The sequence below is a fragment of the Chiloscyllium plagiosum genome, chromosome 16 (assembly GCF_004010195.1).
Source record: "Chiloscyllium plagiosum isolate BGI_BamShark_2017 chromosome 16, ASM401019v2, whole genome shotgun sequence".
Lineage (NCBI taxonomy): Eukaryota > Metazoa > Chordata > Chondrichthyes > Orectolobiformes > Hemiscylliidae > Chiloscyllium > Chiloscyllium plagiosum.
In genome coordinates, this window is record NC_057725.1 from 6864728 (window position 1) to 6879767 (window position 15040).

The 15040-nt window shown below is 42.6% G+C and overlaps 1 protein-coding gene across 5 annotated transcripts in view; it reads left to right on the top strand.

Annotated features, from left to right (window-relative positions):
- LOC122557625 (protein kinase C-binding protein NELL1-like) overlaps positions 1 to 15040 on the top strand; it is a 954605-nt gene that overhangs the window by 877614 nt on the left and 61951 nt on the right. For all 5 annotated transcript variants that reach the window (XM_043705393.1, XM_043705388.1, XM_043705391.1 and 2 more), the window contains one exon: positions 4008 to 4148. In XM_043705393.1, coding sequence (XP_043561328.1) covers positions 4008 to 4148 — 141 coding nt within the window. The remainder of the gene's footprint in view (positions 1 to 4007; positions 4149 to 15040) is intronic.

Consider the following 15040-nt stretch of genomic DNA (forward strand, 5'->3'; position numbering starts at 1 on the left):
TGAAATGATCATTAATTGTTGTAAAAAAAAAACACCGAGCTGATTCACTAATGCTCTTTAAGGAAATCTGCTGTCATTAATTGGTCTGGCCTATACATGACTCCAGACCCACAGAACACTGGTTGACTTTTAGATCCTTTCCAAGTGGTCTTGTAGGACAGACAACAAGCATTGGACTTATCATGTCCAATGCTAAGATACATTGAACATAGTAGTCTAACTTCTATCCACAAGACCACATCATATGCAAGCAAAATTGGGCCATTCGGCCCATTGAGTCTGCTCTGCCATTCGATCATGGCTGATCTGTTTCTCAATCCCATTCTCTTGCCTCTTCCCCACAACCTTTGATCTGCTTTCTACTCAAAATCCTGTCTATCTCTGTCTTAAATACACTAAATGATGTGTCCCACCCCTCCACTCCCCCTCTGTGGCAATGAGTTCTACTGATTCACCATCTTCGGCTGAAGAATTTCCTCCTCATCTCTGTTCTAAAGAGTGCCCTTTTGCTCTGAGGTTGCGTGCTCTGGTTCTAGTCTCTCTAACTAGTGGAAATATCGACTCCACATGCACTCTCTCCAGACCTCTCAGTTTTCTGGACGTTTGTAATGAGACTCCCTTTCATCCTTCTAAACTCCAAGACAGTAACAGCAGGAGTGACCACTGCTTATTCTTACAGAGACAAAGATCTCCCTTTATATTAACAATACCCTCCACTGTGCTAAAGAGGATAAATGTTAAAGAACAAAGAACAAAGCACAGGAACAGACCTTCGGTCCTCAAAGTCTGCGCTGATCCAGATCCTCAATCTAAATCTATCGCCGATTTTCTAAAGATCTGTATCCATCTGCTTCCTGCACATTCATATATCTGTCTAGTAGAAAGTAAAGAGTGGAGATCAGAGTCGTGGGTGTGGTGCTGGAAAAGCACAGCAGGTCAGGCAAAGGGAAAATCGACGTTTCAGGCAAAAGCCCTTCATCAGGCCTAGATACGTCTTAAATTCTGCTATGATGCCCGCCGCTTACTGGCAACTCATTCCAGGCACCCACCACACTCTGCATAAAGAACTTCCTACGCACATCTCCCATAAACTTTTCCACTCTCACCTTGAACTCGTGACCCTTAGTAATTGCGTCCCCCACTCTGGGAAAAATCTTCTTGCTATCCACCCTGTCTATACCTCTCATGATTTCATAGACCTCAATCAGGTCCCCCCTCAACCTCTGTCTTTCTAATGAAAATAATCCTAATCTATTAACTCTCCTCATAGCTGGTACCTTCCATACCAGGCAACATCCTGGTGATCTTCCTCTGCACCCTCTCCAAAACATCCACATCCTTTTGGTAATGTGGCGACCAGAACTGTACACAGTGTTCCAAATATGGCTGAACCAAAGTCTTATACAACTGTAACATGACCTGCCAACTCCTATACTCAATAACCTGCCCGATAAGGGAAAGCATGCTGTATGCCTTCTTGAACACTCTGTTGACCTGCGTTGCCACCTTCAGGAAACAATGGACCTGAGCACCCAGATCTCTCTGTATGTCAGTTTTTCCCCAGGGCTTTTCCATTTACCGTATAGTTCACTCTTGAATTGAATCTTCCAAAATGCGCCACTTCGCATTTATTCGGTTTGAACACCATTTACCATTTCTTCACCGAGCTCTCCAATCTATCTTTATTCTCCTGCATTCTCTGACAGTCCCCTTCACTATCTGCTACTCGACCAGTCTTAGAGTCATCTGCAAACTTGCTAATCAGACCACCTATACCTTCCTCTAGATCATTTATGTATATCACAAACAATTGTGGTCCCACCACTGATCCCTGTGGAACAGCACTGGTCACATTTTGAGAAACTCCCTTCCACCACTCTCTGTCTCCTGTCACCCAGCCAGCTCTCTATCCATCTAGCTAGTACACCCTGGACTCCATGCAACTTCACTTTCTCCATCAGCCTACCATGGGGAACCTTATCAAACACCTTACTGAAGTCCATGTATATGACATCTGCAGCCCTTCCTTGATCAATCAACTTTGTCACTTCCTCAAAGAAGTCTACTAAGTTGGTAAGACATGACCTTCCCTGCACAAAACCATATTGCCTACTACTGAAAAGTCCATTTTCTTCCAAATATAAATAGATCCTATCCCTCAGTATCTTCTCCAGCAACTTCCCTACCACTGACGTCAAGCTCACCAGTCTGTAATTAACTGGATTATCCCTGCTACACTTCTTAAACAAGAGGATAACATTAGCAATTCTCCAGTCCTCTGGGACCTCACCACTGTTCAAGGATGCTGCAATGATTTCTGTTAAAGCCCCAGCTATTTCCTCTCTCACTTCCCTCAGTAACCTGGGATAGATCTCATCTGACCTGAGGACTTGTCCACCTTAATGCCTTTTAGAATACCCAACACTTCCTCCCTCCTTATGCCGACTTGACCTAGAGGAATCGAAGATCTATCACTAACCTCAACGTGTCCCTCTCCTCGGTGAATACTGATGCAAAGTACTCATGAAGAAATTCACCCATTTTCTCTGACTCCACATATAACTTTCCTTCTTTGTCCTTGAGTGGGCCAACCCTTTCTCTAGTTACACTTTTGCTCCTTATATATGAATAAAAAGCTTTGGGATTTTCCTTAACCCTGTTTGCTAAAGATATTTTGTGACCCCTTTTAGCCGTCTTAATTCCTCATTTCAAACAGATCTAGCAACTCAGGACTGGGCATCCATGAGGTACTGTGGGCCATCAACAGCAGGAGAATCAGAATCCAACACAATCTGTCATCTCATGGCCTGACATCTCCCCCACTTAACCATTACCATCAAGCCAGGGGATCAACCCTGGTTCAACAGACAGTGCAAAAGAGCACACCAGAAACAGCGACAGGCATAGCAGAAGTTAAGGTGTCAATGTGGTGGAGTCACCAAACTGGACTACTTGCATACCTACAAGCATAAGCAGCAAGTGATAGGCAGAGGAAAGTGATCTCATATCCAACAGATCAGATCTCAGTTCTGCAGTCCTGCCACATCCAGTCATGAAGTGGCAATGGACAATTAAACAATTCGCTGGAAGAGGGGACTCCTCAATACATCCCCATCCACGTTGATGGTGGATCCTAGTGTCTCAGTCACAAAGACAAGTCTGTAACATTTGCATCACTCAGCATGGGGCCTGGTTAGCTCAGTTGGCTGGACTGCTAGTTTCCAATGAAGATGTATTGGCACAGCAGCTGGCACATCAGCTCAAGTTGTCAAGGGATCTCTTTCTCAACCTCCTACCTCATCTGAGGTCAGGTTAAACACCACAGTCGGCTTTCTTGAATAAAAAACCAACAAGTTTTAGTGTTAAAATAAGAATCATTTCAATTTTACAGTAGGATTTTTTTTTTATGTTTATCTGGGCAATCACCAAGTCATCCAGTTTCTGTGCAAGCAACATTAAACAAAATGGCAATTTAAATATTGAATTTGACTGATTGGAAATTTCCAAGACACAGCTTTACATAAAATTCAACAATTTTTTCTCTTGAGATAATTTGTAAGGTGATGCATTTTTAAAGCAAAACATGAGGAGCGCAGATCGAATGATAAGAAATTAAGAGCTTTACGGTTACAACTCAGTTGGTCATGCATAGGTTTGAAATGAAAAATGATAGGTGAGAGTTCTGGAGTCACCGGGAGCCTGCTTATGGACCATTAAAATGTTAAAACACTTCTTGATAAATCATCTTTGTAAGGAGGAGCATGATTGTAACATCAATCAGAACTTAATGGACCTATTTTGTCTTTTGAGTCCCAGCAAATGCCCTTGGACCCAAACAAACACAGTCAAGACATTTATGAGGCTATGCAATTCTGATTCTATATTAAGTATACTAGTTACTATATTTCATGCTGAGAAAGACATAGATATCATAACTTGTATCAGTTATGTGTGATGTGGAATTAAAGAGTGGCTTCTCATACGTGCTCTGTATTTGTGCGAGACAGATATTGATGAATGCGTCGAAGGCATCATACAGTGCCATAAACATGCCCGATGTGTAAATGTACCGGGATGGTATCACTGTGAGTGCAGGGCTGGTTACCATGACAACGGCAACTACTCATTCACCGGAGACAACTGCATCGGTAAGCAATTAAACAAAAATTGTTATCGTTCCTGTTGATATTTGTTCTATTTATGTCAATAGATGTACCAAACTTACAACTCTCAAGGAAAAGTTGCCCTTTTTCTCCAAATTGCTGTTGGAATCAAGGGAGTAAAACCTTCAAGATTTTATTTTTCCTCCTTAGTGAAAGAAAGTACTGGAGTCTATGGGGAGTTTAGTGGTATCTAATGCAAATCGAGTTCATCCTGCTGCCCATTTGATTATCAAGGGATTCCCAAGCTGTCAGATTCCACCAGCATCTGATACGATGGACTCAGCTTTAGTTTTGTCAGGAAGTTATGTGGACCGAAAGTTATGGGAAAATAAATCCAATTCTCATCCATTTATCACACAGAGGAGGACCTTTCTTCCTTCACTGGATATTATCATGATGGCAAGGCCAGCATTTAATGCCCAGCAGTTGTTATCCTTGAACTGAGAGTCTTTGCTTGGCTGTTCAGAGGGTATTTGTACGTCTGGAGTTACATATAGGTCAGATCAAGTGGAGAAGGCAGATTTCCCTTCCCTAAATTACATTACTGATGTTAATGGATTTTTACAGCAGTTGATAATGTTTTCCTGTAAACTAGCTCTTTTCTGTATAAAAAGTTTGAGATTTGGAGTCATAGACCTGTGCGGCACAGAAACAGACCCTTCGGTCCAACTCATCCTTGCCGACCAGATATCCTATATTAATCTAGTCCCATTTGCCAGCACCCAGCCCATATCCCTCTAAACCCTTCCTATTCATATACCCATCCAGATGCCTTTTAAATGTTGTAATGTTACCAGCCTCCACCACTTCCTCTGGCAGCTCATTCCATACACGCACCACCCTCTGGGTGAAAAGGTTGTCTCTTAGGTCCCTTTTAAATCTTTCTCCATTTATTAAAGATTGAGGGAGCTAGGGCTTTTCTCATTGGAGTGAAGAAGGGTGAGAGGCAACTTGGCAGAAGTGTACAAGATGATGAAAGGCATAGATCGAGTGGATAGCCAGAGACTTTTTCCCACGGCGGGATGGCTGTCATGAGGGGCCATAAGTTTAAGGTGCCTGGAGGAAGGTTTAGGGGTGATGTCAGAGGTCAGTTCTTTATGCAGAGATTGGTGGGTGGATGGAATGCACTGCCAGTGATGATAGTAGAGTCGGATACATTAGGGACATTTAAGTGACTCTTGGATAGGCACATGGATAATAGTAAAATGAAGGGTATGTCGGTTAGTTTGATTTTAGAGTAGGATAAAAGGTCAGCACAACATCGAGGGCCGAAGGGCCTGTACTGTGCTGTACTGTTCTATGTTCTATTAAATGACTCCAAATTTCACGTGTAGCACAATGGGATTTGAACCTAAACTATGAGCTGGTTTGCTAGCCTAGCATTCTGCTACTTCTCCCTATTGTTTGGTTTGTTCGAGTTCTCTAACTCAGGCTAGTGTGTGTGTCTGGTCCAATGTGGCATACGTCTCAATGCAGTGGGAATGCCATCATGGCAATGTCACTGAGCTAAGGGCCGAAGGGTCATCGAGGGCCGAAGGGCCTGTACTGTGCTGTACTGTTCTATGTTCTATTAAATGACTCCAAATTTCACGTGTAGCACAATGGGATTTGAACCTAAACTATGAGCTGGTTTGCTAGCCTAGCATTCTGCTACTTCTCCCTATTGTTTGGTTTGTTCGAGTTCTGTAACTCAGGCTAGTGTGTGTGTCTGGTCCAATGTGGCATACGTCTCAATGCAGTGGGAATGCCATCATGGCAATGTCACTGAGCTAATAAGTAAAGCTAATGCTTTGGCAAAATGTATTGAAATTGTGGTGGAGTATAGGATCACATTAATTGAAATCTGGAATTTACCGTCATTAAAAAAACCATCAGGTTCAGTAATGTCCAAAGAGAAAGAAATCTGCTGTCCTTGCCTGGCGAGGCCTACATGCTCTGAATCCACAGTGAAGGAATTAAATCCAGGAACTCCCTAGGAGGCCACTCATTTCAAAGGATAGGAGGGATGGACAACTAATGCTGGCCCAGCCAGTGTTGCCCACATCATATGATAAAGAAACACAGATTCATTAGTATTTAGCTGATAAGAATTGCCTTTAAAAATTGATGTTTATAAAAACATGCCTTAGTTCATAGGCTTTGTGCTCTGACAGGGATTTTGAACAATAGAATTGAAAAGTTTGTTCTGGCTTTTATTTACAGACAGTTGACTCATTCCAATCCTGAAGAGCTATTCCTCATAATTGCAGCCACAGGAACTCATCATTCAGAACTCAAGTGATGATTTGAATGAAGCATTGTTAAAACTGATCTAGTTTCCATTCATTCTTTATGGGATGTAGGGGGATCATCATCAAATGGGCTTAGACAGCCTAGGCCTCCTCAATGATGACACAGAGCACTGAACAACTCATAATTCAGTGTAAATTGCTAATAAAGTGACAGTTTCACTTGGAGAGGTTATGCTCTGTGTTGTAAGTGGAAATATTTACACCGGTGTAAGACAAGTCAAATATTTACACGGGTGTAAGACAAGTCACGCTGAATTTGGAGTTAAAACAAATTGTTGGGACAGAGCAGGGTCTTAGACTGAGCTGTGATCTAACACATCTCGGAATGCTTGACATTGACAGAGTGGTTGCAGGGGATGGGGAGTATAGGATTCTTGAGCGTGTTCCTTAATACAGAACTACCACTCTCCTGCTGGATTGGTCAGTAGTGAAAGTTTAATTTATTTGATGATGTCACATAGATTTACCAAACAAATTGATATCTTTCAGTTATGCAGGAACCTATGGACACATTCCCAGTCCAACAGGCCACTGCTCCGACTTCTCCCAGCTGCTGGTCACGTGCTGTCACCCTGGTCCTAGTCAGGCTACAAAACAGGACCAAGAGTGTGTTGCTGGAAAAACACAGCAGATCGGGCAGCATCCGAGGAGCAGGAGAATCGACGTTTTGGGCATAAAACCTTCATCAGGAATCATGAAGGGCTTATGCTCGAAATGTCGATTCTGCTGCTCCTCGGATGCTGCCTGACCTGCTGTGCTTTTCCAGCACCATACTCTCAACGCTGATCTCCTGCATCTGCAGAGCTCACTTTCTCCTATAAAACTGGACCAGAAGTAAATAATGTGGTCCTGTTCATAAATGTGAGGAGTGCCTTAATATATCTATTTACCATAATAAGCAGCATACCATATGACCATTGAGTGTTGGATCAACCAGGATCCCACGGAATGGTGGAGCAGACTGGAGGGGCTGAGTGACCTGCTGGTGTTCCTATTTACAACAGAACAGGAACAGCCCCTTCAGCCCAACTAACCTGCGCTGATTCCTAATCCTTATTTAGATCCACTCCTTATTGCCCATGTGTGGTTTTTATCTCTTTGTTTGCCTCCCGTTCATGTGTCTATCAAAATATGCATTAAATGTTGCCAATGTGCCTGTTTCCACCATCTTCACTGGCAGTGCGTTCTAGACACCCACCATCCTCTGGGTGAAACATTTTCCCTGCACTTCTCCCCTAAACTTTCCCCCTCTCACCGTGAACCTGTGCCCTCTTGTGGTTGACCTTTCCACCCTGGGAAAAAGCCTCTTAATATCCACCCTATCAATGCCTCTCATAATTCTGTAGACCTCTATCAGGTCACCCCTTAGCCTCCGTCTTTCCAATAAAAGCAATCCAAGTTTATCCAACCTCTCCCCAAGGTCAACCCTGGTTGACCTTCTCTGCACCCTCTCAAAAGGATTCATGGTAGTGTGGTGATCAGAACTGCATGCAATATGCCAAATGTGACTTAGTTAACATTGTACACAGCTGCAACATAGCTTGCCGACTTTTATATTCGATGCCCCAGCTGAGGAAGTCAAACGTACTGTATGCCTTCTTGACCATCTTATCCACCTGTGATGCCAATTTCAAGGATCTGTGGACCTGAATGGCTAGACCTCTCTGTATGCCAATGCTCCTTAGCACCTGCCATTTATTGTACAATTTGCACCTGAATTTGATCTTGCAGAACATGTAACCTTACATTTGTCTGGATTAAACTCCATCTGCCATTTCCCTGCACCAATCTGCAATCTACCTATATCCCGCTGTACCCTTTGACAATCCTCCTCAGTATCCACCAATTTTGGTGTCATCCGCAAACTTACTAATCAGCCCGCCTACATTTCCTTCCAGAACATTTTGTATATATTACAGACAACAAAGGGCCAAGCAATAATCCCTGGGTCAAATTCCTAGCATTCCCTCCATAAGGGCATTGTGGGTCAACCTACAGCCCCATGGGCTGCAGTCGTTCAAGAAGGCAGCTCACCCCCCCACTTTCTCAAGGGGCAACTAGGGACAGGCAATAAGTGCTGGGCCCAGTCAGTGATACTCATGTCCCACAAGAGAATTAAAAAAGAAAACTGACTTAGCTTGGACTGGGTTTGAAACCTTATAAATAAGGGTCAGGAACTACCATGATTAGGCTGTGAATTGCTGAGGAAACTACATTTTCTTTTTGCATAAATATGTGGTTTTAAAATTTTGCTATCAGTGCGACAGCTTTGAGCCTGAGTGATTTGAGCATCTACCTGCCAGTGAGTGACATCTAGATAGCAGTGCATCTGGCTCCAGTTTCTGGAACTGAATTGCAGTGTAATAGAGCTGTCACTGCAATGCAATCTCTCACCTGCATTGATGCAATCTGACAACCGAAACAAAAAAAATAAACTTGGAACTTTTTAAAGAAAAAGTAATTTTCAGCTGGCCATGTATCATAAAGTGAGCTTACTGAACAATCACACAAAAACCATGACTTCAATGGAATGAGTTGGATAAAGTCTAAATGCTGAAGATACCTTGCAGCTTGTGTTTTGCAGCTCTGTAGTTCAACATTGTTACGCAGGTCAAGATGGTCAAACTCCTTGATGTGCCATGACCTGAAGGGGATTTATTAAATGGCAGATCCTGATGAACAAAAGAATAAATTTCATTGAATACATTGAAATGTTATCAAACTCCTTCAATCAGTACATTGTAACAGTAAGGAGAAATCTTAGGCTCCCCTTTCCTCTCTTTGTTCGGTCACTACAAATACTTTTATTACTCTTTTAACTGCATTGCAATGAAATTTAATTAATAAGATCAAAATTGGAGTAGAGCCAATTTCTAGGCATTCTCGACTGAACGAAAGTGGAAAATCAAAAGAACTGCAAATGCCGTAAATCAGAAACAAAATTAGAAATTGCAGGAAAAGCTCAGCAGGTCTGACAGCACCTATGGAGAGAAATCAGAGTTAACATTTCCATTCCAGTTCTGAGGAAAGGTCACTGGACCTGAAACGTTAACTTGGATTTCTCTCCACAGATGCTGCAAGACCTGCTGAGCTTTTCAAGCAATTTATGTTTTTGTTTCTGAAACAAGATGGAGTTTTATTATCTGTTAAACTTGAGACAAACACATAAACACGCAAGATAAGGTTCATTTTCAGACATTTCATCACCACATGGGATAACATCTTCAGTGAGCCTCCAGATGAATCACTGGTGGTGTAGCCCACTTTCTATTTATATGTTTGGGTTTCCTTGGGTTAGTGATGTCATTCCCTGTGGTGATGTCATTTCATGTGGTGATGTCATTTCTGTTCTTTTTCTCAGGGGGTGGTAAATGGGATCCAAGTCAATGTGTTTGTTGATAGAATTCTGGTTGGACCTTCCAGCTCAGCGAGCAAGCCTACATCCAGAACCCCAACCTAAGCTGCAAATCTTCTCAAAACAAGCTAGCAGAGGTGATAAGTTTACAAATAAGGAGGTGGAGGAGTATCTGGTATCTCTTGACAAGATGGTGAAGTTAGTTGTTTTTTAAAATCATTCATGACGTGTATGTCACTGGCCGGGCCCAGCGTTTATTGCAAATCTCTGGTTGCCCCTTGAGAAGGTGGTTGGCAAAAGTGGGTACTGCAGATGCTGGAAGTCAGAATCTAGATTAGAGTGGTGCTGGAAAAGCACAGCCAGTCAGGCAGCATCCGAGAAACAGGAAAATTGACATTTCAGGCAAAAGCCCTTCATCAGGAATTTTTTCATCATTCCTGATGAGGGACTTTTGCCCGAAATGTCGATTTTCCTGCTCCTCGGATTCTGCCTGACCGGCTGTGCTTTTCCAGCACCACACTAATCTAGACTTGAGAAAGTGGTGGTGAGCTGCCTTCTTGAACCACTGCAGTCCATGTGCTGTAGGCTGACCCACAGTGCTGTTTAGGAAGGATCCATTTCTAAGTCTGGATTGTGGGTAATTTGGAGGGGAGCTTGCGGGCGAGTGGTATTTTCACGTACTTCCTGTCTTTGTCCTTCTGGAAGGTGGTGGCAGCCGGTTTGGAAGGTGCTATGTAAGGAACCTTAGTGAGTTGCTGTAGTCCATCTTGAAGATAGTACACACTGGTGAGTGTCGGTGGTGGAGGGCGTGGATGTTTGTGGATGTGGTGCAGTCAAGGGGGCTGCTTTGTCCTGGATGGTGTCAAGCTTCTTCAGTGTTGTTAGAGTTGCAATCATTGAGACATGTAGGGAGTATTTTACGACTTATGCTTTGCAGGTTTTGGAGAGTCACAAGATGAGTTACTCACTGGAGGATTCCTAGCTTCTGACCTGCACTTGTAACCACTGTGTTTATATGGCTAGTCGAGTTGAGTTTCTGGTCAATGGTAATGCCCAGGAAGTTGGTCGTGGGGAATTCGGTGATTATAAGCCATTGAATCTCAAAGGCTGATGGTTAGATTCTCTTTTGTTCAAACTGACATTGCCTGGCACTTGTGTGGTGTGGATCTTACTGTCCACTTCTAAGCCCAAGTTGTCCAGGTCTTTTTGTCTTTGGTCAAGAATTGTTTCCGTATCTGAGGACTCATTGAATATGACGGACTTTTCGTAATCATGAGCAAACATCCTCATGTCTGACCTTATGACAAAGGGAAGGTTATTGATGAAGCATCTGGAGATCATTGGACCCAAAGCACTCCCCTGAGGAATTTGTACAGAGGTGTGTGAGCTCCAACGCGCATAGCCATATAATAAAAGCAAAATACTGTGGATGCTGGGAAACTGAAACCAAAAAAATGCTCGAAAAACTCAGTGGGTCTGGCTGGTAGCAACTGTGGAGAAGGAAACAGAGTTAATGCTTTGTGTCCAGCGACCCTTCATCAAAACACATGCACCAGCAGGTTCAGGAACAGCTTCTTCCTGATGTTTTAGACTGAAGAATACACTCTCTAGCCTCAAATAATGTTGATCTTGTTAATGCTGATCTCACCTAGTGCACACCCTGTGCAATGTAATCAGTATGCCTCTGTCTAAGTCTTTTTTGATCTGTCCATCTTTGCTTATTACGATCTGCCTGGACAGCTCATAAATAAAGCTTTTCACTGCACCTCAGTACACTTGACAATCAATCAATCAATGAGTCAATTCTGGAATATAACCTGCTGAGTTTCTCCAGCATTGTCTGTGTGCGAACTATTGTCACCTTCCTTGTAACAACCACATTTACTTGTTTTTCCACAGTTTTGATGGTAGACTTAAATGGGAAAAGGGCAGTTTTTAAAATCAAAGACTGTGGAAAGTATTAAGGCACTCTTAAAAAGCAAGCTACCAGCACTTACTGCAAGTATTGTTTATATTGCTGTTTGTGCAAGCAGTGGGAGCAGAAACAAATAACCGATTGGTCCATGGAGGTGTGACCAGTTATCAATGATGAAGGTCTTCTACCTGGCAACAGATTGTGATTGGCTCCCAGGGGCTGACCATCTTGCAGATGTGCACAATCGAGTTGGAAAGCTTAAAGCCCTCAGGGAGGAAAAAAATGCCTAACATCCAACGAAAGCCAGTTTATTTTCCCTCAGCAGTTGCTGTAAGCTGCCACTGTTAACCAATTGTTCATTGCCCGTTGAGGACAGTCTCGAGGGTCTTTGAAAATCAGTTCCCAGAAAGGTGTTGGAAGCAGGGTTCTTGAATATTTTTAAGGCAAAGATAGACATATTCTTCACAAGCAAAGAGGAGTGAATGGTCAGCAGGCACAGATGAGAATATAGAGTCATCAGTTCAGCTGTGATAGAATGGCAGAAGAGGCTTGACCGGCCGAATGGCCTACTCCTAATTAATACGACTGTATGCATGCTCATAAAAACTCAAGGGAAATAGGATGGCTACCATCGAGAAAATGGCTGCCATAATTAAGGCCGGATATTTTTAAAAGTCGATTCAACTTTGTTGAGTTTGGATACTAGTGAGGTATTTGCAAATAGAAAGAAGTAGATGAGAAAAGTGAATGCCAAATAAATGTCCGTTGTTTCTTTATTACTGTCCTTTGTCTAATTTAAATGATTCAATCTACATGAGAAGGGTTGAATGCTTCTGTGCTTCAAGCACCAGATAACAATGAGAAATTAACTGTGCCTTTAAGGTATAAGACAGTGAATACGATTCTGCCTTTACCTCTTTAATCCATCGTTAAATCGCATGTGGCGCTACTTCCAGATAAAGCATTAACTTCTTAGAATTTGCGACTTACTTTTTGACACTCACCTGAAAAGCTCGGGTGAAATCGAGCCGTTTTTAATGAGTTTCACTGATCCCTGCTGTGTGCTGCTGGAAATGAGCACGGCTGATTAAATCAAAGCAGAAATATGTTTTCTTTGGCCATTGCTTTTTGGATTGGAGATCAAGAAAATTTAATGCCTTTCACAATCTCAGGGATTCCTAAAGTGTTGTATAACTCATTAAGAAGGAGGGAATGGTAGCTGTTGCTGAGATGTGGGGAGCATGGCAGCCAGCCAATGCACAGCAAGATCCCACAAACAGAGTGACCTATTTATCTATTTTAGTGATGTTGATTAAGGGATAGCTATTGGCCAGAACACAGGGGAACAGTTATCTACTCTTCTTGTGCCATGGGATATTTTAAATTCATCTGAAAGTATCAGGTGGTGACTGGTGAAGCCTTTAGATGGGTAATGTAGAACTGCAGGCTAATGATCCCATCGTGCAGCTTTATAAGGCTTTGGTCAAGCCACATTTACAGTGTTGCATTCAATTCTGGTCACCACATTACAGGAAGGATGTCGACGCTTTGGAGGGGGTGCTGAAGAGGTTTATCAGGATGCTACCTGGATTAGAGGGTATGAGCTATAAGGAGAGGCTAGAAAAACTTGGATTGTTTTCTCTGGAGCGGCAGAGACTGAGGGGAGACTGGACAGAAGTCTGTAAAATTATGAGATGCATAGATAGGGTTGATGGTCAGAATCTTTTTCCCAGAGTTGACATGCCTAACTCGAGCTGGGGGGTGCCATGCATTTAAGCGGAGAGGGGGAAAGTTCAAAGGAGATGTGAGGGGCAAGTTACACAGAAAGTGGTAGGAGTGTGGAAGAACTGCCAGAGGTGGTGGTGGGGGAAGATACGATAGGGGTATTTAAGGGACTTGTAGATAAGCACAGGAATATGCAAGGAATAGAGGGAGATGGACCAAGGGTTGGGATTAGTTTAATTTGGCGTCATGCTCAGCACAACATCATGATCGGAAGGGCCTGTTCCTGTGCTGTACTGTTCTATGCTCATGACAGATAGTGACGTCTGAATTCAATAAAACCGGGACTAGCAATGATTCTGTTAACCTTGTCATAAAATACAGCCATTTCCATTAGGGAAGAAAATCTACCACCTTTACATGGTTTGACCTACATGTGACTCCAGACCCAAACTTAATTTAACATCCAACTAGAGAGGCTAGAACATCAAAAGAAAACAACTGTGGATGCTGGATATCAGAAAGGAAAACAGAAATTACTGGGAAAAACTCAATAGGTCTGGTAGCATCTGTGGAGAGAGAAACAGAGTTAACATTTCTGGTTCAGTGAGCCATCTTCCCAGTAGTCAGTTAGTTCAATTCATTTAGGTATGGGGGGCAATTGGCACGCTTGCCAGTGGTACCAACAAGGAAATTATAAATGACAGCATAATCACTGAATCGCAGAATTGTCACAGTGCAGAAGGAGACATTGTACCCGGACTGCTACCGAGTGCCAGTCTATTGCTTTCAATTTAACATTTTAATGAAACAATGGTTACTCTGGAGAGACATCTTGAACTTTTTGCTTTCGACTGGGATTTGAACTCACAACTTTCCAACCCAGAGATGAGATTTTATGTATTCAATATTAAACACAAATGCATCATGTAAAGACCACATCTTTTCATTTTCCTTTATTTTGGATTTTGGGAATGGTCTCTTTTAAACCCAGAAGCGTGGAAGGAGCTGCTGCATTTAAAAAGAAAGTTACTGGAACTCCTTGTGAGTTGTGTTTACACTGTTGCTTTGGTCAAGCAGTGGGTGAAGATGTTGGAGACACACAGGCAACGTAAGGGTGTGTTTCAAAACAAGCTTCCCCTAGAGATAGATTGTGAATTGGTTTTTCAATTATTTGATTGATTTAATTTGATTCAATTTATTATAATGACGTACCTAAGTGCAGTGAAAAGTTTTGCTTTGCATGCTGTACAGACAGATCATACCACACGGAGTGCATTAGGGTAATGGAACAGAGTGAGGAATACAATGTTACAGCTGTTTAGATCAGACTGGTGCTGGAAAAGCACAGCAGGTCAGGCAGCATCCGAGGAGCAGGAAAATCAACGTTTCGGGCAAAAGCCCTTCATCAGGAATGTTACAGCTGCAGAGAAGGTGCACAGAGAGAGTGAGAACAGCTTTTAAATTTAATTGCATTCAGAAGTCTGATAACAATTGGGAAGAGAGTCTTCTTGAATCTTTCTGTATCTTCTGAATGACAGGAGAGGTTGGAAGAGAGTGTAAACCGGGGTGGGAGGGATCTGTGGTTATGTGG